Source organism: Psammomys obesus, unplaced genomic scaffold (assembly GCF_907164565.1).
Source record: "Psammomys obesus unplaced genomic scaffold, mPsaObe1.curated_primary_1811, whole genome shotgun sequence".
Classification (NCBI taxonomy): Eukaryota; Metazoa; Chordata; class Mammalia; order Rodentia; family Muridae; genus Psammomys; species Psammomys obesus.
The window spans coordinates 3,242,187-3,266,442 of NW_026591086.1; the positions used below are offsets into that span (position 1 = coordinate 3,242,187).

The 24,256-nt window shown below is 48.2% G+C and overlaps 1 protein-coding gene across 1 annotated transcript in view; it reads left to right on the top strand.

Annotated features, from left to right (window-relative positions):
* Ints9 (integrator complex subunit 9) overlaps positions 1 to 16,679 on the top strand; it is a 92,234-nt gene extending 75,555 nt beyond the window's left edge. Inside the window, exons 11-17 of the mRNA XM_055609916.1 lie at positions 2,909 to 2,969; positions 5,636 to 5,807; positions 9,080 to 9,204; positions 10,734 to 10,901; positions 13,060 to 13,158; positions 14,052 to 14,189; positions 15,841 to 16,679. Of these exons, the coding sequence (XP_055465891.1) occupies positions 2,909 to 2,969; positions 5,636 to 5,807; positions 9,080 to 9,204; positions 10,734 to 10,901; positions 13,060 to 13,158; positions 14,052 to 14,189; positions 15,841 to 16,017 (940 nt within the window). The 3' untranslated portion in view covers positions 16,018 to 16,679. The remainder of the gene's footprint in view (positions 1 to 2,908; positions 2,970 to 5,635; positions 5,808 to 9,079; positions 9,205 to 10,733; positions 10,902 to 13,059; positions 13,159 to 14,051; positions 14,190 to 15,840) is intronic.
* Positions 16,680 to 24,256: the final 7,577 nt, after the last annotated feature.

Sequence of the window (24,256 nt, forward strand, 5' to 3'; positions counted from 1 at the left end):
ACATCACTTGCAGATTGAATCAGCACAATAGGGATTTGCTCTCATGCAGATCCCCAATACGCTCCCAGGCCCAGTCTGGCGCCCAGCAGACGGGATGCGCCTGTCCAGGTCTGTGGCTACGATTATGGCCATCGCCCAGCACCTTGGGATGATAGTGCTGTAGGGTCTTTCTGTTTTTTGTTTTACAGGCACTTGTTAGCTCATAAGTGGGTAATCCATGTTTGCTGTAGGAAAAAAATTACAGAAAAAAACAGAGACCCTGAGCCAATAACGCTGTCATCAAAATAAACCCCAGTGTTGGCATCTGACATAGAAGTCATGTTGAATAGCTAATATCTTTGAGACAGCACCTTGCAACGTTTAACTATTTAAATTCTGAATTTGTTTTCCTAAAGCAGTTGCAGGTCAGTAGTACAGTGCTTGTCTAGCAGAAAACATGTAGTGATATTAAACCATTATGAAATTTTTGTATTCCCAGCACGCAGGAGGCTGAGGCAGGAGGAGACAAGGTTCAAGGCCAGACTTTGTCTCAGAAAAATGAGAACACATGGCTACAGAATTGACTCCTTTACATCACTCATTTCTGTATAATTAGCTTATTATCTTATATTTGGCTGGCAGGGCTTTTCCTTTTAGAAATAAATCTTAAATTGATACTATTTTTGTATATATAAAGTGATAGCATTTGCCTTAGGTAAGTTACTAAAAGTGGAATTCCTGGAATAAAGGGTAGAAATATTTTTTTAATGTTCATTATCTGACACTTAAATTACTTGCCAGAAAGATTTTTATGTAAATTGTTCCTTTTTTGCCCTTTTACTTCTTAGAGGCTTCATATCTTTCTTATGTATTTGAACTCTGTGTATATATTAAAGATAATTTTTGTTAACATTCTCTAGCCATTTCTCCCATTTTGATACTCTTTTCCTAATAAGTTTAGATTTATAGAAAAGGCATGATGTAATAGAGTTGCCGTGTACTGTTCACCTGTCTCCCCGATGTTAATGTCACTCATGGCCAAGCACATTTATCCACACTAAAACTGTGGTGGAGGGTGGGGATGAGATGGTGGCCAGCCTAGTGGTTAAGAGCACTGGTTGCTTTTCCAGAGGACCTGGGTTCAATTCCCAGAACCCACATGCAGCTTACAATTGTCTGTAACTCTAGTCCCAAGGGATCCCAGGCCCACTTCAGCCTCTTTGGGCACTGCACACGTGGTACGCAGACACATGCGAGCCAAACACCCATACACATAAAATAAAACTAAGGAAATCTTCAAGAGAGAGAGAGTGAGCGGGAACTAAAAATCAGGAAGTCTTCGAAAGAGAGAGAGTGGGAGAGAACTAAAAAGCACCGATAGAGCCAGGTGTGGTGGCATGTGCTGTATTCTCAGGGGGTATTCCAGATTCACAGGCCTGAACTCCAGCAGCCACGGACCCCAGAAGAAACGCTTTATGCTCTCAGCAGAGTGTGGAGGTCCCTCTCTATTGTGCCTACATGAAGATTCCAGAACTAAGGGGACACTTATCTCCTAGTGGAGCTGGCCTCCAGCGCTTTCATGTCTTTCCCGGTCCCTAATCAGACTGTGGTCCTTTCTGCGCGGCCTTCTCATGCAGAGTGCAGTAGCCTGATGACCTCTAAAGTAAACTCAGATGAAATGAGGACAGAGCTAGTGTCAGTTTAGACATATAAGGTGATTCATTAAAAGTATCTCCCATGTTTTTGTCTTCCCAAAAGGAGCAATGTTTTTTAAAGGAAGGTTAAAGAAAATTATAAATAGGAAAAACTCAGTACATTGTGGGGACTTAAATCTTACCCCTGAACTCCTGGTTTTTAATATTTTGATAGGGTTTTTTTTTTTTTTTTTTAAAGTTTCCAAGCCAGGTGTTATGGCCCATGCCTTTAATCCCAGAACTCCAGAGGCAGAAGCAGGCAGCTCTCTAAGTTCAAGTCCAGCCTGGTCTGCAGAGTGAGTTTCAGGACAGCCAGGGCTACACAGAGAAGCCCTGTCTTGAGAAAGCAAAGAGAGTATGAGTGAGTGAGTGTGTGTGTGTGAGTGAGTGAGAGAGAGAGAGAGAATGAAAGAGAGATTCTATAAATATACAATATGGTGTGTGTGGTTGTGTGTTGACTGTCCTGGTCACTACCTGTTGATTAGCCAGTTGCAAGGTTCTGTTTTGTTTATTTTGCTTGTCACAGCTTACTATATAATATAGTCTGGCCTCAAGCTCAACAACTCCCATCTCATTCCCTTGCAGCTGGGCTGAGCAGTGTTACTGTAATGGAACAGGCCGTGTGCATCAGTAGAAAGCCATGTCTCAGAAAGGCAGGTGGTTTTCTCCCCAAAACACTGCTGAATGTCACACGGTGTCTCAGGCTGGATTCTGGAACAGAAAAGGACCCTGAGTGGAAAACAGCTGAAATCTAAATCAAGTCTGGGGCATAGTGCAGAGGCAGAGTTCTTGTCTAGCATGCACACACACACACAAGTCAAAACAGCTATAATAATAATAGCTCCAAAACCTAATGGACTCACCTGGGCATAGCAGTACAGACCTGTCACACCAGCACTTGTGAGTTACACGCCACCCTGGGGGACATAGGAGCAGGTACAGAACATATCACGGTTGTGTAAGTTGTTGTCCCTGAGGATATGAGAACTGTATTCCCAACATTTTTTTATAATTCTAAGATTATTCCAAACAATTAGTTTATTTACTTACTTGCTTACTTACTTATTTTTAGAAAAACTGTTGATAAGAGACAGCATCCTGCGTAAGCTATAGGCTTTTATTCAGTCAATGCTAGGAAGCTTTAGAGCTTGCTTAGTTAATGTTTGTGCTGCTACCACCAGGTGGCAGTAGATGCCCAGTGCACTGCCTAACGCCTTTCTGTGTCTTCTTTAAAGGCTTTGTCACAACAAACAGAGTAAAGTGTATCTCCCAGAACCACCTTTCCCACATGCAGAGGTAAGAAAATAAAGCTGGTGAGCAAGGGCACAAAAGAAATGTGGAATGATGGTGTGACTTGGGATAGCGATCTTTATGCCTAAAACATCCCTACATGGAGCCAGGAACAACGGCACTTCCCTGTAAACCTGGCATTGCAGAAGCAGACAGGTGCTGAGTTCCAGACCAGCCTGGGCTCTATCAATACTAAGTCTTAAACCACACACATACAAGATGATAGGGGCTAAGCTTGGTAGTACACACCTTTAATCCCAGTACTTAGGAAACAGAGAAAGGTGGATCTTTGAGTGCCAGGGCTACACAGTGAGACCTTGTTTCAAAAAAAAAAAAAAAAAAAGGATAGAAAAGTACTCCAGCTCACAATTTATTTGCTTCCTCTAATATATTATATTACCACAAATCGGGACAGTTCACCCCCTACTACTATGCAAGGGACTTTCATTCTTATCTATTCCCAGCTTTTTTAGGAACAAATCTACTATCAAAGTATTTTTTCCCTAGGAGCTGGAGGATGCTTCAGTGGTTAAAAGCCTTGGATGCTTTTCCAAAGGACCCAGGTTCAGTTTCCAGCACTCCCATGATGGCTCATAACCATCTGTAACTCCATTTCCAGAGAATCTATGGTCTCCCTGTGTCTATTATTTTGGAAGCTAGTGGGATTAAAGAAAACTATTGCTTTATTAATTAGTATGTTACAGACTCCATATATTCAGGCAAACACACACACAAAATAAAAGTGGTTTTTCTAAAGTTCTTTTTAGTCATGTCAATCACATATATACAATTTCTTCAAATTTCAAATTATTTGTATATGTGTTCGTGTGTGTACATCATTTATCAACCATAATTCCCTCACACACATGCCTTTTTTTTTTTTTTTTTTTTTGAAACAGGTTCCTTACTGAACTTGGAGCTTATTAATTCAGCCAGGCTGGCTGGCTTTCAAGCCTCAGGGATTCCCCTGACTCACCCTCCCCAGCACTGGACACACATAGGCACACCAGTTTTTTACTGGGTGCTGTGGGTCCAAATGCAACCTAGTATTCTATTGTAGGATATCTGTCCACACTGTGAACCCTGAGATTGTGTACTGGAAAACAGTTTCTAGTCATGATGTGGCTTAGCCCTAGTGTACACCTTTAATGCAAGAACTTTCTAGTTGTATGCCTAAGCCCTAGCACACACCTTTAACCCAAGATCTTTCTGTAAGCAAAAGCTAAATAAAACCAACATAGGGCAAGAGGAAGAGCAAGCAACTATTTAACCAGGAGTGAACATGTAATCATAAGTAGACAGGATAGAGGGACATGGAGTTGAAGGTGCATTTAGGACAGTGTGGAAAAGAAGAAGGGGATTTTTCCTTCTGGGACATCAGCTGAGTAGGGAGGTCAGCTGATGCTTTCTCTGCCTCTGAGCTATCAGGCTTTCACCCCAGTAGCAGGCTCTCAAGTCTATATTGGTAAAATCAAGTGTTTGGAATGTTGTTTTTAAAAACAACAGTATTCCCTAGGCCACATGGAAATTTTCAGTAGTGAAGATAACATTGCAGTTAACAAGACAAAAAAGTCCTTGCCTTGCAGACCTGATAGGTGTTTCTGGGTATTTGATTTTCATCATTTGTTTGCCCATTGAGGGGCATCACATGTGTATTTCTTTGTGTGACTCGTGATATCATTACTATGTTATTGCTAATCATACAGTATCACTACAGTAAATTTAGACAGTTCTCCTGTTACTGGGCAGGTTATTCCTCAATTTTTGTTAAAAGAATTCTCAACTAATATCACTACTTCTGAAACAGCAGTGTTTGGCACAGCTATAAACACACTTGGTATCTTTGTTCTTGTATACCAAAATACATGAGAATGTTGCCAAAAATGCACAGGAACTCTGGGTAATGGCCCTACTACGTGCTCAAAGGCCGGTCCAGGGTCAGGTGGACTGTGTGTCTGCCTCTACAGTATTGCCTTTCCCAGAAAGCAAAGCAGTGCATGGCCTTTTCATATTTCCATCTTTTGCTTCCTATACATTCATAGCTTCTTCAGCACTGAATTAATATTCCATTGTCTTGATGTACTGGTTTATCCATTTGCCAGCTGCAGGGCTTTTTAGCTGTTTTGAAATGTTGGCAATCATGAATAAAACTGCTGCAGATGTCTGTGGGCACGGTTTCAGGGATCTTAAGCTTTCAGAGCCTCTCAGTTAAATACCAAAGGAACATGATTACTAGGTTCTCTGGTAAGTGAGTATATACTTTAGTTTAACAAACAAAAGCGAAGTCTTCCATGGTGGCTGTGCCATCTCCTGTCCCACCAGCAAGGAGGGAGGACTCCTCTCTGCCACTCTCAACAGTACCTGATACACTGGGTCTAGCCTCTGGCCATTGCCCTGGATAAGGGGCAGCAGCGGCTGCTGCTTTGATTGGCAGCTGGTGCCTGGTGGCGAGCGTCTTCAGATGCTCACTTGCCGCTGTGTGTCATCTTTGGTGAGTTCTCTCTGCAGACCTTTGTCATGGGCCAGGTGGCTCAGTTTTGACAGCAGTCCTCAGTAGCTTTTGTTCAGTCTTTTCCCAGTCTGTGTTTTGTCGCCTTTGATTGTATTCTTCAGTCGTTTCTACAGCAGAGCTGGGTTCATCAGCTTCAGCTTTTGTGTTCTTGTGTGTTTAGCTCATTCAGACCAACAAGCTGAAGCATTACCGCAGCATCCACGGAGACTTCAGCAATGACTTCAGACAGCCGTGTGTGCTGTTCACCGGGCACCCTTCCCTCCGGTTTGGGGACGTCGTCCACTTCATGGAGCTCTGGGGGAAATCCAGTCTCAACACTGTCATATTTACAGGTAGATTTTAAGAGCATAAAGGTCCCTATCCTTTCCCTGGGGCTGACAGTGCATGGGCCTACAGGCTTGAGAGGAAAGCTTAAATGTGACCCATCAGCCTTGTGCACCTCTAATCTCAGCACTGAGAGGCTGAGGCAGGAAGGGCGAATTCTAGGGCAGCGGTCTCCAAAAATGAACAAGTAGGAAAACATAGGTACAAAGGAATAAGTAAGGCCAGGTTGCGCACCTGTGTGTGAAGCACATTTTTATTTCTGCTCTTGTAGGTTTTGGGGTTTTGTTTTTTTGTTTTTCAATACTGACTGCTGAACTGCTTTTAATAGGATTTTCTAAGAACTCAATGATGCCATTGTTGGTCTGGTTTTGCCAGTTTCCTAGGGATTGCTCACTTAGTGGGTCCTGGGTCTTTGACTGTGGTCTGCTCTGGGTTATAGCCATTCTTCTGGAAACAGACCCCTCAGGAAGGAACAAAGCGTTTAGTGAGAAGAGGCCAGGTAGAGGTGACTTAAGGAATCTCCCTATTTTTATCAATGTAAGGTCTTCAGACTGCCTGTTTCGAAATCTCACAGGCTATGAAGTCAGAATCTTGCCATCCATGCCTATCTGTATTAGTCAGAGTTCTCTCTAGTAACAAAACTTATAGAATAAATATATATATATACACACACACATATATGTATATACACACACATATATATATGATTTATTGGAGTGACTTAGAGGCTGCAGTCCAGCTAACCCAACAATAGATGGCTGTGAGTAGAAAGTCCAATAATCCAGTAGTTGTTCAATCTCAGAAGGCTGAATGTCTCAGCTTGTCTTCAGTATATGTTAGAGTCTCAAAGAAATAGGCTCTAATGCCAGTGCTAACAAGGCAAAGGCAAGCAGGCAAAGAGCAAAAGCTTCCTTCTATGTCCTTATATAGACTTCCAGCAGAAGGTGCGGCCCAGATTAAAGGTGTGTCTTTCTGCCTCAAGGTCCAGATCAAAGGCCTATGTCTGCCCACCTCAAAGGTCTGGACTAGAAGTGGATTCACCCATTTCAAACCAAGGAGCAACCTCTCACAGGAGTGCCCTCCTTTTTGGGATTGTAGTTCATTCCAGATACAGTCAAGTTGACAACCAAGGATAACCATCATATTATCTCTACTCTCACCTTCCTCTCAGCAGGGACAGAGTAAGAGACTGATTCACAAATGTTGGGCTCATTCTGCATTGGGTGTCATCACAAGAATTCGACAGTTAATCATCCCAGTATCCTATGTAGAAGCAAGAATATAGCCTGGCTAGGATAATGAGTACATGTTGGGCTTGGGACGATGTTACATTTTGTGTTTGAGCTGGGTATTTGGAGAGGGTTTCCTGGATTCTTTATAGTCGCTGAATAGCCTTGTCTCACATTGGTGCTCTGTGAAGTGTGCATCCAATAGGAAGACACGGTGGCCCAGCTGGACCAGGACTCCTGATCCTCAGTGGTTGCTTTGCTGTTCCTCAGACCACCTCTGGAACAAAATTAGAAGCTGCTAGACCACAGTACATTGATTCACCAAGCCTAAAACGTGGCCATCAGCAGATTCTGCTGAAGTTGTCAAAAGTAGTGAGCCTGTGGCTGGTCTCTCCTCTCTCTGATGAGCTGTGACTGATGTGACAGCAGTTACAGGGTTCCACAGGCACAGTGAGAGAGGCCAGCTAAGAACCCAAAGGCTGTGAGCTGGCTCATGACAGCACTGGGCAGTATGCTGACATTTACACTGGCTGATTGGGTTTCTGATATCTGCTCAAGTGAGGGAAGTTTTAGCTATGTTTTCTGCTTGTATTATGACTACTACTTGTATTGTGGATACTTGTATAGTATTTCTTTCTGGATAGCTCTGTTACCAGAAGTTTTGGAATGAAAGAAAGAATGGGCTCTGGCAACCTTACAAACTAGGTTCAGCCAGCCATCCTTGATATGCCAATTAAGGAGACAAATATAGTAAAAAGCAGAGAAAGATTTATTCAACATGGTCATATTATAAAGAACAGATTAAGGGATCCAGTGACCACCCGCTAGATCTACCTTTGGGGTAGCAACATAGATTTACATTTAAATAAAAGTCTAGCAGTGTGCCTAATTAGCAATCCTGGTCAGGATGTGTTCTGCCCATCACTGACCCATCACCATCTGTCTCCAAAGTGGTCCTGTAAGTTTCTGGACTGTGAAAGAAAGCTCTTCCTGGGGTGGGGGTGGGGTTCTCTTGCTGGCAGTAGCAGTTCAGCCTTTTCCTGCCTTCAGCAGGGGTTCCTGGGGAAGTTTGAGGTTCCATTGCCTCAGTAGTTGGATTTGCTGAGAGGAAGGGTTCAGTGTCTTAGACAGCCTGTACCTGTCCTCTTGGGTATTATGGGGTGAGCATGATATTCTGTTCTCTTGGCTCTGGTGAGCAGCTCATTTGGTATGAACAATCCCTGCCAAGCAAGCACTGGTGGCCTTTGAGAGAAAAGCTAGGCAGTGTGACAGATCGCTCCTAGTCATGAGGCCTGGGCTCCTGGTGGGAGAGTGACAGGCTCAGCAGAAGCCTATTGACAGGACTAGGCTTTGTGAGGCGTGTGATGCCCAGTAGGCACCTGCAGTGCTTCCCTCCTACCTGGATGTTAATTTTGAGCAGCTGATGTGGCATTCTGTGGCTGCACCAGGCCCTGCTGCTGTCAAACTACTGCTTGTCTCTTGCAGGGATAAAAAGAATGTATATCCCATTCTTCCCCAGCTTTGTAGCTAAAATTTTAGCACTGATTAATGATTCCAATCTGAATAAATTATCACTGCGGTGCTTGCCAAATGGCAAGTGCTCTATACCTTTTCTTTTCTTTCTTTCTTTTTTTGTTTTGGGGGGGGGTACAGTCTCACTACTTAGCACAGGCTGGCCTTAAGCTAGCAGTCCCCTGCCTTAACCTCCAGAGTGCTGAAGTTATGGTGTGCACAACCACACACGGTTCCTTTTCTTTTTGTTTGTGAGCTGGAAATTTGTTTAGAGAAAAGTTCATTTACTTGTTTACCCCTTGTTTTCTCATCTCCCCTGTTTTATAAGCTCTGAGCCTACAACCATGCCTCCAGGTCCAAGGAGTCATCACGAGGGTCCACCCAGCATGTCCCCTCCTTTGTGGGACCCCTTTTCCTCCCATGCCCCATATTCTGTCTCCTTTCTCATTCTTCCCCCACGAGGACTGTGTGCTTGGCTGCCAGCTGGCTTGCTGGTGTCTCCGCCTGAATGTTAAAGCCCCCTGTTTGTCCTCTCCTAGAACCCGATTTCTCCTACCTGGAGGCCCTGGCTCCTTACCAGCCGCTGGCCATGAAGTGCATCTACTGCCCAATCGACACACGGCTGAATTTCATCCAGGTGTCGAAGCTGCTGAAAGAAGTGCAGGTAACAGGGCTGGGCCGGGGTCTGCACAGCATGATGTGAAGATGCCCGTCTTCACCAAAGCCTGTTCTCAGCTCTGAAGGATGCTGCCTGTTGCCCTTCAAACTTAAGGAAATGATCTTTATTCCCTAAAAAAAAAAGTGTCCCCTCTGAAGAAATGGAAAGGGAGGGAAAGAAGACATAAATGAGTCCAGTGTGACTACAGAAAAGCACATGGATGCCCTTCCCCTCCAACTCAGTCACTGTGGCTAAATCCTAGGTTCATGGCTATTCCGCTTTGCATTTTCTGCCCTAAACAAATGGAAAGTAGTTCAAGTAAAGTGGGGGTTTCTGCACCAGGTAGCGGGAGATGAGCTAACGTGTTGGGACGGCAAGTGGAAGAGGAGGAGGCAATTAGAGCTGGCAAGGAAGACAGCTTAGACCCTGTGAGAGGAAGGGTTCTGATGCCTTGACCAGGATCTCCAGAGCTTGAGTGTTTGCCGAGAGACCCACTCCTTCACCCAGTCATATGAGGGTATGGTTGCTTCCCCATCTCCTAGCTTAGCTCTAATGTGAAGTTGCTCTTCACAGACTGCCATCGTGATGAGGTACCCATTACAAAAGGACAGGGCAAGGTGACAAGAAATAGGAAGCTAAAGAACCCCCAGGGAGGCGAGAAAGATCAATGCTGGTACCCTAGCTTGTTACTTCGGACGGGCACAAACGGCGTATGTGCTTAGCGTGCAGAGGGAATGGCTAGGGCCTCCTCTTCATCACTAAGCAACTTCAAGTCTCTAACCAAGCTTCACACGCCTCTGTCCCATGCTAATATTAGACATCAGAGGCTGTCTGGTGCCACATCCAGTGACACACTGGAGGATGCCTGGGCTGAGATAGGGTCACAGAACTATCAGATACTAGTCAGGTCAGGAAAAGCACAAGGCCCTGGAAGAACAAGCATATCAGAGCCAACCAGGCCTAGCCACAGGAAACCTTCACTCCTCAAAAGATTTGTGGCTTAATCCAAACTCTTAGAGTAGGGCCAATTCACTGACCTGTGGGTTGCCCAGCTCTAGCATTCAGCCGGGTGTTTGTACAAATAGTTTTAGCTCTGATTTACTGTCATACTCAGGTGGGCATCTGGCCTGCCAGTTTCCACTGATCTGCGGATAGCTTGATATACACCAAACCCAGAATACTGGCCTAGCAAAAAGCTGAAATACTTGCTGGTCCATCAAGGGCTTGTACTGATAGGCAGATATCATAGGAAGACTGCCCTCGAGGAGCTGAGCTCCACTTAGGGAGTAGACCCAGGGGATATTACCACAAAAGTTACCTAGATGAAAAATGAAAGTACGTACAGGGAGGTAGCAAATCCTTCCCTCAACCACCTAGGTTCCTGGCACTGTACCCATCTCCTCACAGGTTAGCTGGGTTTGATAATGTGCTCTAGTGGCCTGATTGGTGGACCTGGGTCAGGAAGAGGCATGGTGATGGTGCTCAGCACCCATTCGTCCCTTTTCCCATGACCTCCTTGTCCCCTTGCTCCTCAGCCCCTGCACGTGGTCTGTCCTGAACAGTACACCCAGCCGCCCCCAGCCCAGTCACACAGGATGGACCTCATGATCGACTGCCAGCCACCACCCATGTCCTATCGGCGGGCTGAGGTCCTCACCCTGCCCTTCAAACGGCGCTATGAGAAAATTGAAATCATGCCAGAGGTGAGTTGCTGCCCTTTCACCCGTAAACCCTAGTTCCAGCCAGCATGCCCACAGGGACATGGCCAAAAAGGAAGGAAGGAGAGAACACAGACCCTCAGGCAAGTGAGTGGTCCTTATATAGCATTCAGTGGTGTGGCCCTGCAGCTGACATCCTGAGTCTCAACCATGAGCGATGCTCATGCCCTCTGAGGGTTTACCATCCTTCTTGGAATTCACATATGAGAAAGGAGAAGTGTAAACGTGCTCATTTGTATTCACATCACTTAAAGGCTCTGTCTAAAAGCCTGAATGGCTTACATTCTGAGTGCTAGCTGGGGTTCTATCACAAGGAAATGTAGAAGTCACATTGTACATCTGAACAGTCAAGTAGTGCTGTGCTTAGGTGACTCGGCTAGGGAAGAGAGGAAGGAGACAAGGTGGCTGTAGAGAACTGAGGGGCTACCCAGGGCCCTCTAGCACTCAGGTTTCTCAGTGTCTGTCAGAGGAGACCTTTGAATATCTCTGATTTGAATAAATGGATTTCCCAAGGAATAGTACTCGGTTCCAGAAAGATGGCGGCCCAGCAGTCCAGTTGGAAGGTTCTCCAACTTTCTCTTAAGGATGCTGTTGTGCTCCAGCCCCTGTAGATCCGCCTCAGTCTTTCCAGCTTCTAGGAGTGCTTTCTGCAGGTTCTGCTTCATTTGGGGGTCAAGGCTGTCAGAGACAGAATCATAGTCACTTAACCACTGTTACAGCCTGGAAAATGTGTGTGAGGAATGAAAAGGGTTAAAATCTACTGCAGTTAGAGGAGTGTCTGTCTCCCCAAGCAGCAGCCTCTTTGATCCAGTCTTCCAGGAAGGAGGATTTAGGAACTGAGCTGTGGGCCCTTAGGCCTATAGAAGACCTGCTTATGGGCATGGGGAGAGCTGCTGTCCAGGAGATAGACGTTGTTAGGTTGGGGACTCTGGGCTGACTGCCATGCAGCAGAGGTGCCACTGGTCACTCGTCCTTTCTGAAGAGCGCCACCTTGAGTCCTTGGAGGTAGCTTACAACTGCCCAGTGAATCTCGCCAGCTTGGTCCCCATGATGCCATCCTCAGGTCTCTACACCAGCCTGAACTATGCAGAGAACAGTCCACTTGTGGGGCAAAGTGTTTACGAACTCGGTGGAGGTGAAGGGTGCGACCTGGCACCGTGAGGTGTCGGGTAACTGCCCCACAGTGTGGACCACCTTACCTCCACTTACGCTTTCTTACTTCATGGACTAGCCCTCACAGCCTGTTTGTTGATACTATAATGCCATACGCTGCTTTCTCTACCCAGCTTGTACTGAATACCAGTGCTTATGGAATGGCATCCTGTATATTTAATTTTGTTTTTAAGTGAAGGCAGGCAGCCTGGCCTGGTGGAGGGCACATAGCCAGGCCTGAGCACCAGGACCAAGAGGTCCGAGCCACCGCGGTGTGTGCACTGTAGCTGGACAGGAAAAGGCACAGTCCCCCAGTAGGAGCCACTTGTCCTGCCACCAGCAGACAGCAGATGGCCAGGGATCAAAAAAGTCACTCAGTCCCTTTGTTGCAGTCCCCGTCCTTTTGTGTGACAGTGGTCACCTAGAGAAGGTATAGGGTGAACCCAAGGAAGAGAGAAGGGACTCCACACTGGCATGTGTGTGGGCGAGTCTGGTCCGTTCTAGAAGGGTCTGAGAGGAACGTCATGAGGTGGAGGCATTCAGGTGTGTGCACCAGCAGATTGTAACATTTTCATGGTTAGGCACACAGTGACATGCAGCTGCCCTGATGGTCCCTGCTGCGGTGCCCAGGAGCCGCCATGCAAAGCACTTTGGCGATGCCATCACACTGTCCGTCTTACCTCTCCTGGCCATTGGTCCACTACCTCCACTCCTTTCTACTGTTCTCTCCTTTCATCACTGTAATTGGCAAGAGATTTGTCAGAGTGTATGTCCTGGCTCACACAGTGAGTTACCTGGTTGTTTTAGGCTATAACCGTTTAAGTGGAATTCAAGAAAACTTTAATGGCTATCCTTGGGGGCCTTTCCCACCAGGACAGAGAATGCCAAGAGCTCAGTGCTGTGTTCCACTAAGCCCTGGGCCACTATCTGCCCTGGGCATCTTCCCTCCCCCTCAGAAGGAGCCCATCTGAAACCCTGCATTTGCTTTCAGCTGGCCGACTCCCTGGTGCCCATGGAGATCAAGCCTGGCATCTCCCTGGCAACGGTCTCAGCTGTGCTGCACACTAAGGACAACAAACATGTGCTTCAGGTACTGAGGGCTTATGGGAGGCTGGGTGGGGACCCAGGAGAGACCCCCTTCCCTCAGGCAGCTCTGCCCACCCAGCCAGCTCCCAGCTCACCAGCCAGACACTGAAGCTTGGGCCGAGTAAGCCACACGTACTTGAAACACAGAAAGCACTGAGTCCAAATCCTTAGCCACTTCTTCCTCTGGCCACATGCCTCACAGAAACCACATAAGCCATCCCGAGTAGCCGGCTGTCCCCCGCTCTGGAGTAGCAGCATTACCTCTTGTCAGGGGAAGAGGGGCACGGTCCTTGTCTGTCCCTGTAACTGAGCACTGCAGGGTGAGACCTGAAAGCTACAGGCAACACCCTTCCCTTATGATGCCTGGAAATACAGGCATCGCAGAGAGCCAGGAAGACCCAAAGCCTGGCACACGGGTGGACAGCACTCACCTCTGAGAGAGTCCTTCCACAGCTGCACTTTGTTGCCTGTGTGCCGCTAGCACTTAGAGTACTGGGTACTGTGTTGGCTGCTGCCGCACATTCTCCTCCTGGCTTATCCTCAGTGGGCCCTGAGGGCCCAAGTTCTCTGACCTCAGTTTCCTAACGTTTTCCACAGCTGCCTGGTGGCACAACCATGGTGTAGCTGCCAGACATTGCAGCCTTTTCTTAGCATGCATGTACGGCCATGGCTGCCAGTGTCTATTACGAGGGATTCCATCAAGTAGCGGAACACAACGTGGACATACAAACATGGTTCTTGCCGAAAGGCAGATGGGATGACCTGAAGCATGCGCTTTGCACTAACTCATGTGAAACCAGCTGATGAGTCCAGCTTTTCTTGCCAGACCCTCGGGGTCATGGCCACTGTGTCAGTGAAGAGGCACTCACTGAAAGCCGCACTTTCCCTCTGTCTTAGCCCCCTCCCAGGCCCGCCCAGCCCACCAGCAGTAAGAAGAGGAAGCGGGTGAGCGAGGATGTGCCTGACTGCAAAGTGCTGAAGCCTCTGCTGAGTGGTTCCATCCCAGTGGAGCAGTTTGTGCAGACCCTGGAAAAGGTAAGCTTGGTGGCCTGCTCCGCTGAAAGGGTACGCTGGGATGGCACAGAACCAGGAGAGGCTCAGAATGGACTGAGCCAGAGAATGTCTTCCTTCCCAGGCTGCTCCCAGCCTCTGCTGACCAACAGCCCTATCCTTCTGTCTAGGACTAGAGGGCGAAACTCCAGAAACACAGGGGTGGCACATTAGAGACCGCCTGTCCCCACCAGAGCCATGCTTTCCACAGGAAGAGCACTGCTGTCCAGGAAGGCTAGCGTCGTGACTAGATAGATCAGTGATTCCATCAGAAGTGTGACTGAGAGACAGTCAAGTGGGAAGACACTGCTGTCTCAGGGGCTATCTAGCCTCTGGGCCTCAGTGACTGCTTCTGGCTATTTTTTGTTTGCGTGTTATGCCTGCATATTTATCTGTGTACCCTGAGCATCCCAGGTGCCCATGATGGCCAGGAGAGGAAGTCGGATCCCCTGGAACTGGAGTCACAGAGAGTTATGAGCTGCCATTTGGGTGCTAGGACTCAAACCACAGTCCTCTGGAAGAGCAGCCAGTGCCCTTAACCACAGAACCATCTCCAGCCCCTAAAGAGATCTCTTGAGTGCACTGGGGCTAGGGGGCAGAGAGCAACACCTTATAGAGTTTTCTATTCTGTCTTTGGTCACAGGATTGTAACAGTTATTGTTTCCACATTACCACCCTTTACTGGGAAGATGGGGATGGGTTGAAAATGGCTCGGGGCATGTTTCTGAGAGAGCTGTGATGGCAGGGATGGACATTCTCCCACTAAGCTATTAATAACCACACTGCCCCCACGTCTCAGCTGCTGGCTTCTTTCAAGTCTCAAAAACAAGGCTTCCTGTTTCAGCAGGCTTGGTTTTCTTCATCTTTTGATTTTCCCAAACTGCTTTCAGGATCTTCCCGCAGTCCTGCAGATGAGCAAAGGAGCCCTCTCCTTCATAGCCTGACGGGGCTCCTGAAGGAAACAGAAGTTTCAAGATTGACCTTTTTTATTATTATTCCCCAAAATAACTTGCTTTTCCACAATGACCTTACCTTTTTCTCCTATGTGGCCTGTCCAGGAGCAAGGCCCTTTGACTGCCTGGCCTGCATGTCCTACCCCTTTCCAAAGGGTGTTCCTGCAGGCATGGACAGACAGTCCCTGCATCGGAATCTTTGCCTGTTTTATGAGCTAGATGAGCTGCTCATCTAGCAGCTCTCTAATTTAGATGTAGATCGTAGTTTTAAGGAGATGCTGCAATTAGCCATAAAGGCAGCTGGAGAGATGCTGCCCGCGCTCCCATCCCCCAGGTCAGAGGTACATTTCTGTGAGGAGTAGAGCGTGGAGCTTTCCCTGGCTTCAGAACTGTAGAGACTGAACGTAGGCAGGTGCCGATCAACAACCTGGTGTTCCCAACAACCTGAGAGTCTAGGTGTGCTCAAGTACCTTATAAATGCAGAGACACCTAAACAAGCTCAGGGATTTGGCTGTTTTCCTGAGATTTTTGTGTGTTTGGGGGCCTTTTATAAATATCAAAGTCTTGGTTAGATTCTGACCTTGACAGTCAAGTGAGCTGTGTTGAGTGTAAATGCCAGTCAAGAGTGATCAGTCAGGCCTTGCTTTTGGAGTAGCCATCTTTCTCTTTTTCTCTTGGAACAGCATGGTTTCAGTGACATTAAGGTGGAAGACACAGCCAAGGGCCATATTGTCCTGCTGCAGGAAGCCGAGACACTCATCCAGATTGAAGAAGACTCAACTCATATCATCTGTGACAATGACGAGATGCTGAGGGTTCGATTGCGGGACCTGGTCCTCAGGTTCCTACAGAAGTTCTGAGGGGAATATCTGTGAAGTCCTAGGCCCTTCACCCAGATTCAGCCTGGTGGTGTCCTCTGGCTTCCAGAGGGGAGAGGTATCTCTATCCAGGATCTGCCAGTCTGAACTCCTTGTACTGCTGAAGCCAAGAACTGTTAGAGCCCTGTTCTTTTTGGTTCTTGAGCAGCTATGGTGACAGCGTGACAGAAGTCCTTTCCTAAGGGAAGTGAAAAATGACTGGCCTGTGTTTTCAGGGTTCACAGGAGGCAACTCTTAGACTTACTGCCGACAGTGCTACACCTAATAAACGACAACCCCCCAAATTAGGCAGGAACCTATCTAGCCCTGTTCTGTGGACCATTTTGCTAAAATAAACATTATTTTTTTAGAATTGCCCAGTTCTATTGAACTGCAGTCTAAATAATGAGTTAGTATCTGGGGGAAAAGTCTGTAACCACGACAACAGTGAAAATGCCACACACACTTCTGTCTGACCTCTGCCCTACTCAACCCAGCCATTTACAAAAGTGCAAATGTAGCCCCAGTGCTGGAGAGTAGAAACAGCATCAGAGTTCAAAGTCATCCTCTGATATACAGCAAGCTCAAGGATCCCCTGGGCTCCTAAGACCCTGTCTCAAGCAGAAACAAGCCAGTGGCACACGCCTTCAGTCCCAGTACTCGAGAGGCGGAGTCACGTGGGTCTCTGAGCTTGAGGCCTGTTCTAGGACAGGTTCTAGGACAGCCAGGGCTACACCGAGAAGCCCTGTCTCAAAACAACAAAAGCAGCAGCAGAAACAATAGATTCAGACACATTTCAGTTCTTTGAAAGGTACTTAGACAAAGAACTCCTACCGGAGCCTGGGGTTAGAGATGACTAAGGGAGACCGAGGAACCTCCTTTGGTCAGTTCTATTTTTTGTAGTCAAACAGCTTTACATCTATTTCAGCATTCTTGTCTCAGGCCCATCTTTCCCCAGGTCCTGCCATTAAGCAGCAGTGACACTGCTTGTCTCTCCCACACAGGTATTGGTGGCAGCGGTGCGGTGTGGGAGCCAAGTGACTGTGTTCACAGGATGCCGTCCCCTCACACTCTAGTAGCCACAGTCCTCATTCCCAACTGTGCTGTCGTCCTGATACACAACTGTGAATGGACCACAGGCGAATAGCAACTTCATCTTTTTTTTCTAATGCTTTTAAAGTCTCTGTGAATTTCACATCATGCACCCCAATCCCACTCAACTTCCCATCCCTGCATATCTGCCTTCCACCCTTACAAACCCCCCAGAAAGAAAATTAGGAAAAAAAAAAATCTTGTCATGGAAGCTGTAGTGTGTCACAGTGTGTCCCACAGTTTATCCTTCTGTCCACACATCTTCACTTGCATACATTCATTGCAGGGTCAGTCATTGGTCAGTTTCAAGGCCTCTGGCTTCTGCTACACTATCAATACTGGATCCTCACTGGAGCTCCTCTATATGTCCTGATCCTGAAGATCCTGGAGCTTTGGCTCTGCAGGACTGGCCCATTCATGAGATTCGGCAGATCATGGATGGGTAGATGTTGGGATGGGCCAACTCAAAGCCCTGGATCTGGCCTGGGTGGTAGCTGAACGGGTCAGTCCACCAGCCCTCCTAGGCCTGCACCACCAAGGCGAGCTCTCTAGCCATCACTGCCCCAACTAGCTCACCCAGTACTGCAGCCAGTGAGGGGTGGGGCCGGCCCTCCCACCTACCACAGGCAGTGAGGGGAGGACCAGCATCTCTCTCTCTCTCTCTCTCTCTCTCTCTCTCTCTCTCACACACACACACCCAGCCCACCCCATTGTAGTCGAGTGGAGTGGCTGGGCCAGCTCGCCCACGCTCACAGCCTGCAGCTGGCTCACCTGATTTCTCCCACCCCTACCATCAGGTGAGTGTGGTGGCCAGCTCAGCAGAGGGCCTCAGTCAGCAGTCCGCACCAGGGACATCTGCATGGCCTTCAGTGGTAACACAGGCCTGGGACATCAAAACAGACACCAGCTGCAGGGCCACAGACCCGGACATGGCCCCAGCAGCACTGTGGGCCAGAATGTCCCTGTGGCCTCAGGTGGCAACACATGCCGCTCAGGTCAGCATGTGCAGCAGCATGGGCCACAGACATCAACACAGAACCCCCCAGCTGCAGGACCACAGCCTCCGCCAGGGCCTCATCATGGTCTCCTCATACGTGCCTGTTCCTCAGCACCATCGAGTCTCCAGCCCACCTTTCTCCACAGTGTACTCTTCCATCGTTCCTTCACACATTGGTCCATTGTAGTGGCACCCATGGCATGCACTTGGGTGTCTTCCTTCCGGCCTCCCTGGGCCAGTGTGGCCAGAATAGACACTTCAGTGTCCTTCGGGCCAAGCCTGTGCCAGCATGGCCGTGGTAGGGGGGTTGGGTCCAGCATAATCTTTATAATGTACATACTATCTATCACCTAAAATGCTTGCTAGCCAGAGTACTCACACCTGCGCTCTAATACTCAAGAGGCTGAGGCAAAAGTATCGCTCCTAAGTTAAAGGCCAGCCTGGGAGACCTAGTGGTTTCCAGCCCACCATACAAGATCTGAAGAATTTAAAAATATATTCCCTGATTAACTGCAGTACTTTTACACTTTGAAGATAATGGCCTTTCCTTTTACAACAGAGACCTTTCCAACCTATTAAGCCCGTCCTTCCAGCCACCAGTAAGTGCTGGTTAAGCACCTGCTGCTGTGTTTTGTGCACTGTACTTTCTCAGCAGAGCCAGGCTCTCCCCTGATCTCTCAGCAGAGCCAGGCTCTCCCCTGATCTCTCAGCAGAGCCAGGCTCTCCCCTGATCTCCGGAGCACAGAGGAGCACATCCCCACCACCTCCAGTGAGCCCCTGAGGGCTTGAGGGAAGGGGGGTGGGGTGTGAAAATAAAGCTATTTTCAGAAATGTTTACGGATGATAAGCCCACACACTAAAGACTGGAGAACCTAGCAAGCTGCGTTCAGTCGCTGAGAAACGTGGAAAAAGGAACACGGTTCCTGGAGGCCGTCCTGGGACCTCCACGTGGGCACTGTGCCATGTGTCCTCCCACTGTGAGGAAATACGCATAAAGAATTACAGCTCAGTCTACCTTCCCTGGTGGTCAGTGTCTTAGTTCCGTAAATTTCATCACTGTTAAACTGTCATTCACCTGTGCTCTAAAAGTCTTCCTGATTCAGTGGAGGCCTTACTGATAATGATAAGATGGATGGGGTTGGTAAGTTGCCTGTAAGCTAAAATTGGCCGTCAACTAAAAACAGATTAAAATTGAGAGAGAGGTTAAGAGCTTTGTGAAACATTAAAAAAGAAAAAAAAAAAAAAACCCTCAATTCCTGTTCATGTGCTGCGCTGTTGGAATACATGATTCCTGATGCTAGGAAAGGATAAACAAACAGCACGATGCCCGTGTAATAGGCCCCACCAGGCACAACCTCATCTACTTAAACCCCAAACGTATATAAGGAAGGACCAGAGTAGAGGAGTAAGACAGTGTTAGGTAGGTAGATGGATAATGATCACTCGTCCTCGAAAACCACAGGGATTGGAGAGTAAGGAAAGGCAGCCCACCCAGAGTGGACGCTGAACTAAGAGGGAGGAAATGACAAGCTTCCATCACGGGAGCAGACAGTGTCAGCCACGGCTTCCCTGGGGAAGCCCCCTCCCAGTTTAAATAACCGCAGATACGGTTCAAGGCAAGCACTGGCCACTACTAAAAAGGGAGACTGTGAAGCAAGCCCAAGAATAGCTAAAAGGGAGAGACTGTCACGACTGATTTAAACACTAAAACCAACTATATACTACCTCCAAGAAGCACACATTAAAAACAGGATGGAAGTAATTGGATGTGGGAAGACACACCATGTGGACAGCAATCTACCAGCTAAAGAGCCTGGGGGCGACGTTGCCAGAGATGCGGGTTCACCAGGGAGATAAAATCACAGCTCTGTATCAGCAGTGCCGAGGGCCAAGCTACAGGGCTGCACATTTGACGACACTGATTATTACAACAACCAAAGCAGTAAATTTGTAAATGAGCTAAACAGAACTCAACAGCCATGACCCAAGCTGCACCTCCTGGGCACTGTTCTCCAGCTGCAGACCGCACCGTCTTCAACAAGAGAGCATGCGGTGTTTTTATTAGGAAGACTGTGTCCCGCAGAGCAAGTCTTACTATATTTTAAATTATCCAGACAACATTCACCAGGGTGGAATTAAGTTCAGATTTTATAGAGCATTTTAGAAACCTGCAAATATTCAGGAATTAAGCATCTAATAAAGAAGAATTAATCTGAATTGGAGCTGGTGAGATAGTTCAAGTCTGTAGAGTACTTGCTATGCAAACTTGGAGATATGGCTTCCGTCCCCGTGCGCGTGGGAAAATTGGCATGTAACTGCTCAAGGGAGGTGGGGAAAGATGGGTCCCTGGGACCAACTGGCCAGACTTCAACCCCAAACTGACCTTCAAGCTGTGCAGGAGTAAAGACAGAGGCAGCCAGAGCAGAGACCAAGGGAATGCCTACCAGTGCCTGCTCCAACCCAAGACCCACCCCATCAGAGAGGGCCAACCCCTGACACTATGGATGATACTCTGCTAAGCTTGTAGACAGGAGCCTGTCAGAATTGTCCTCTGAGAGGCCCTACCTAGCAGCGCCTCAAAACAGATGCCGAAACTCACAGCCAAACACTGGGCAATGCCTAGGGAGTCTTGTGGAAAAGTGAAAGAGAAAAGGACCTGGGGGTGACAGGAGCTCCACAAGAAGACCAACAGAGCCAACTAACCAGGGCCCAGGGGGGCTTGCTGAGACTGAATCATGTATGAACTGGACCTCCGCTCCCTACAAAGACGTAGCAGATGGGCAGCTTAGGCTTTATGTGGGTCCTCTAGTAAGGGATGTGGGGACTGCATTGGACAAGGAGTCATTTGCCAGCTTTTTGATCACTTCCCCCTGGCGGGACTGTCTTGCCAGGCCACAGGGTAAAGGACACACTCAGTCTTGATGCAACTTGATGAACTGGGGTGCATGGGAAAGGGAGCTCCCCTTTTCTGAGGAATAGGTGAGGGGGGAGGAGTGTTGGAGAAAGGAAGGGTGGGACTGGGAAGGGAGGAGGGATGGGGCTACAACGAGGATATAAAGTAAATTTACAAAATAAAAGAAAAAACTCCTAGGTCCAATTGTTGGGTAGTTTCACGAATAGCTGGTCAGGGAGACCTCCGAGGCCCATAAGATAATACAAGCTCTTGGCATCTGTATTAGTTTGGGTTTCCATTGCTGTGAAGAAACAGCATGGCCAAGGCAGCAAAACATTTAACTGGGGCTGGCTTACAGTTTCAGAGGTTCAGTCTACTATCATCATGGCAAGAAGCATGGCAGTGTGCAGGCAGACGTGGTGCTGGAGGAGCAGAGATTTTTATCTTGACCGGAAGGCAGCAGTAGAAGACTGTCATCCGCAGGCAGCCATGCGGAGGCTCTTTCCACACTGGGCAGAGCATGAGCAGAGGAAACCTCAGAGCCCAACCCCACAGTGACACACTTCCTCCAACAAGGCCATGCCTCCTCCAAGGCCACACCTCCTGGTAGTGCCCCGCCCCGTGGGCCAAGCATTCAAACACATGAGTCGATGGGAGCCAAATCTATTCAAACCACCACACCAACCCTCATTGCAGCGGTCCAGCAGAACTATTTGGTAAGACCCTGTTGCAACCTTTGGTTGCAAAAACTACAGAAATCAAGCCAAACCTGCATTGGAACTTGCTCTCTGCCAGCTAGCTTTCTTATTACTGATCTGCTAAAGGAGAAAAAGCATCAAGACCTTACCCAGCTGCTAACTCTATAAACCAATCCTAACCTGGCAGGTGACCTATGCCCACTCGTGCAACGGTGGCATGGCTGCTATGGGGTTTGCCAACTGTTCTATGATTGGATTTGAGTCTTCCGCCATGGGAGAAAAAAACCTATGCCTGGTACTGTAAAACTGGTCAAAAATGTGGCTGGGGAGTCAGAGGCCCTAGCAGGTAACTTACTACGGGTGTTTAGTTCGGCTGACATAGTATCACACTGCCTTCTAAAGATCTACACTTGGCCCCATAGACAAATGCTGCCAGCCTTCATTGGAAGCCTCTCCCTATGAATGATGCCGAGTACAGACACATCAAGGTGCTAAGAATAAGTGACAGTACAGGGCTCCAAGACATTTATACTAACTCCTCTTAAGGCTCAGAGGACATGCCAGAAGAGGGGGGAAAAGAATGTAAGAGCCAGAACACAGGGAGAAGGGCTACAAAATGATACAGCCATTGTAGCCATGAACTCAGCACCTAGTTACCTGTACTGGCCTGCACAAGACTGGCTATGGCCATCATCAGCCACGGATGGGGGAGGGACTCATGAGACCCTACTCCTCTCTGTTAAACTACTGGCTACTCTACAAGGGGAGTTACTGTATTCAGTTGTGTACCCACTGGTTAGCCCACACATTCGCATGGTCACACAGACAGCCCTGGTTAAGCTCAGCTGGGTCACAGAAGAAAACAAGGCATGGGGGCGTGAAGGGAGATTGACAAGAGTGAGAGGGAAAGGAGAGGATGGCGGAGAAGTGATGTATGAAGGTGTCGGTAAACCAATTTAATAAGAAAAGCAGCATGCTGGAGTTTAAACGATGCTTACCACCACTAGTCACCAGGAAATGTGGTCTGAACTTCGAACCCAAGACGGGCAGCACCACAGGCTGCTGAGCGCGGGGAACTGAACACCGCTCCGCATCACCGCAGGTACAAAAATGCAGGGACCGCTTCGGAGAAAGGTCTCCCAGATTCCCAGGAAACTGTACAATGTGTATCACCCAAAGACTCCACTCACAGACACTCACTGCAGAGAGAAAGGCGGATCCAGGAGAGCACCTGCTCACCGGTGCTCACGAAAGCTTTCTTTACAATAGCGGCACTCAGGGAAACAGACGTCCTTGAACTCCAGGCAATCCTCCTGCCTCAGGAGTACTTGGACAACAGGTCTGCACCATCACACCTGGCTCACTTGTCACTGAAATGCTCAAATGACTGATTTCAAGAGAGCTATCCTCCTTTTCCACCTTTCCTGCTACCTCCCCCAGCAGGTCTGAAGCCCACTCTACAAATGTCCCCAGGGTCATTCAATGCCTGGGTACTGTGGATGCAATCCAGCTCAATCTACCTGTCCTCTTCCCCCAATTAGCCATCGGTTCGCCTGTCACACATTCTTCCAACTCTCCCACCAATGGCTTCCTTGGTGCTGTCCTCCCTAGATGCTCCTCCTTCAGTGGGTGAAGTAGGGCATCAGAACACACAGGCCACCGTCAGCCACCAGGTACTTCTCAGGAGGAGGCAGTCCAAGGGCATCTGCAGCAACTAAGCAAGGCCTTGACACTTGAAACACACGTACAGCCAAGCAGTTTGCTTTCTTTCCGTCAATCACATTTGTTCGTGGGGACCAGAGTGGTCTTTACGACTTAGCAAAACCCTGCAGGTGGCTATCACCCGGCCAGTGCTGTGGGCAGCACAGTCTGAGCACACATACTCCACTGCAGAGCCCAGAGCCCTACCTCACCGTGCATATCCAGCTCCAGCACTCTGGATTCCACAGGTGGGTCTGAGGCGGAACTAACCAGAAACTCTAAACGGGCACACTCTGTGCGCAGTGTGATTTTTCTGCCTCCTTCACCCTCCGTATCCTGGGCAGGAAGTAACAAGAACTACGGCAGGAGGCCCACATCGGCACACACAGCTGGCCCCACCAGGGGGACACTTTTAGGTCCTATCAGCCTTAGAGGTCAGTGCCCTGGGCTCCCACCTTCAGAGCCAGAAGAGGGCCTGCTGTTCCAGGCCCTCCTGGGTTTCCATCTTCCATCTGTCCCCGCCACAGCCCAGGACAGCTACGCTGTCAACGTAGGCACAAATCCTGCACAAATGCAGACACCAAAGGCCTGTGTTCTGATGTGGCAGTGACTCCTAGAGGCCATTCCTGCAGGTCAGCACAGGACTCCAGAGCACATTTTAAAAAGCTGATAGGAGGAGCCAGAGATGGCTCTGTGGTTAAGAGACTTGTCACTCTTGTGAACACTGGACTTCAGTTACCAGTACAGCTGTACCGAATGCCAGCTGCGGATCTGATACCATCTTTTGGCCTCAGCAAAAGATGAGCACACATGTGCTTACACACGAACATGGCCACACACACATGCACACAATAAAAATAA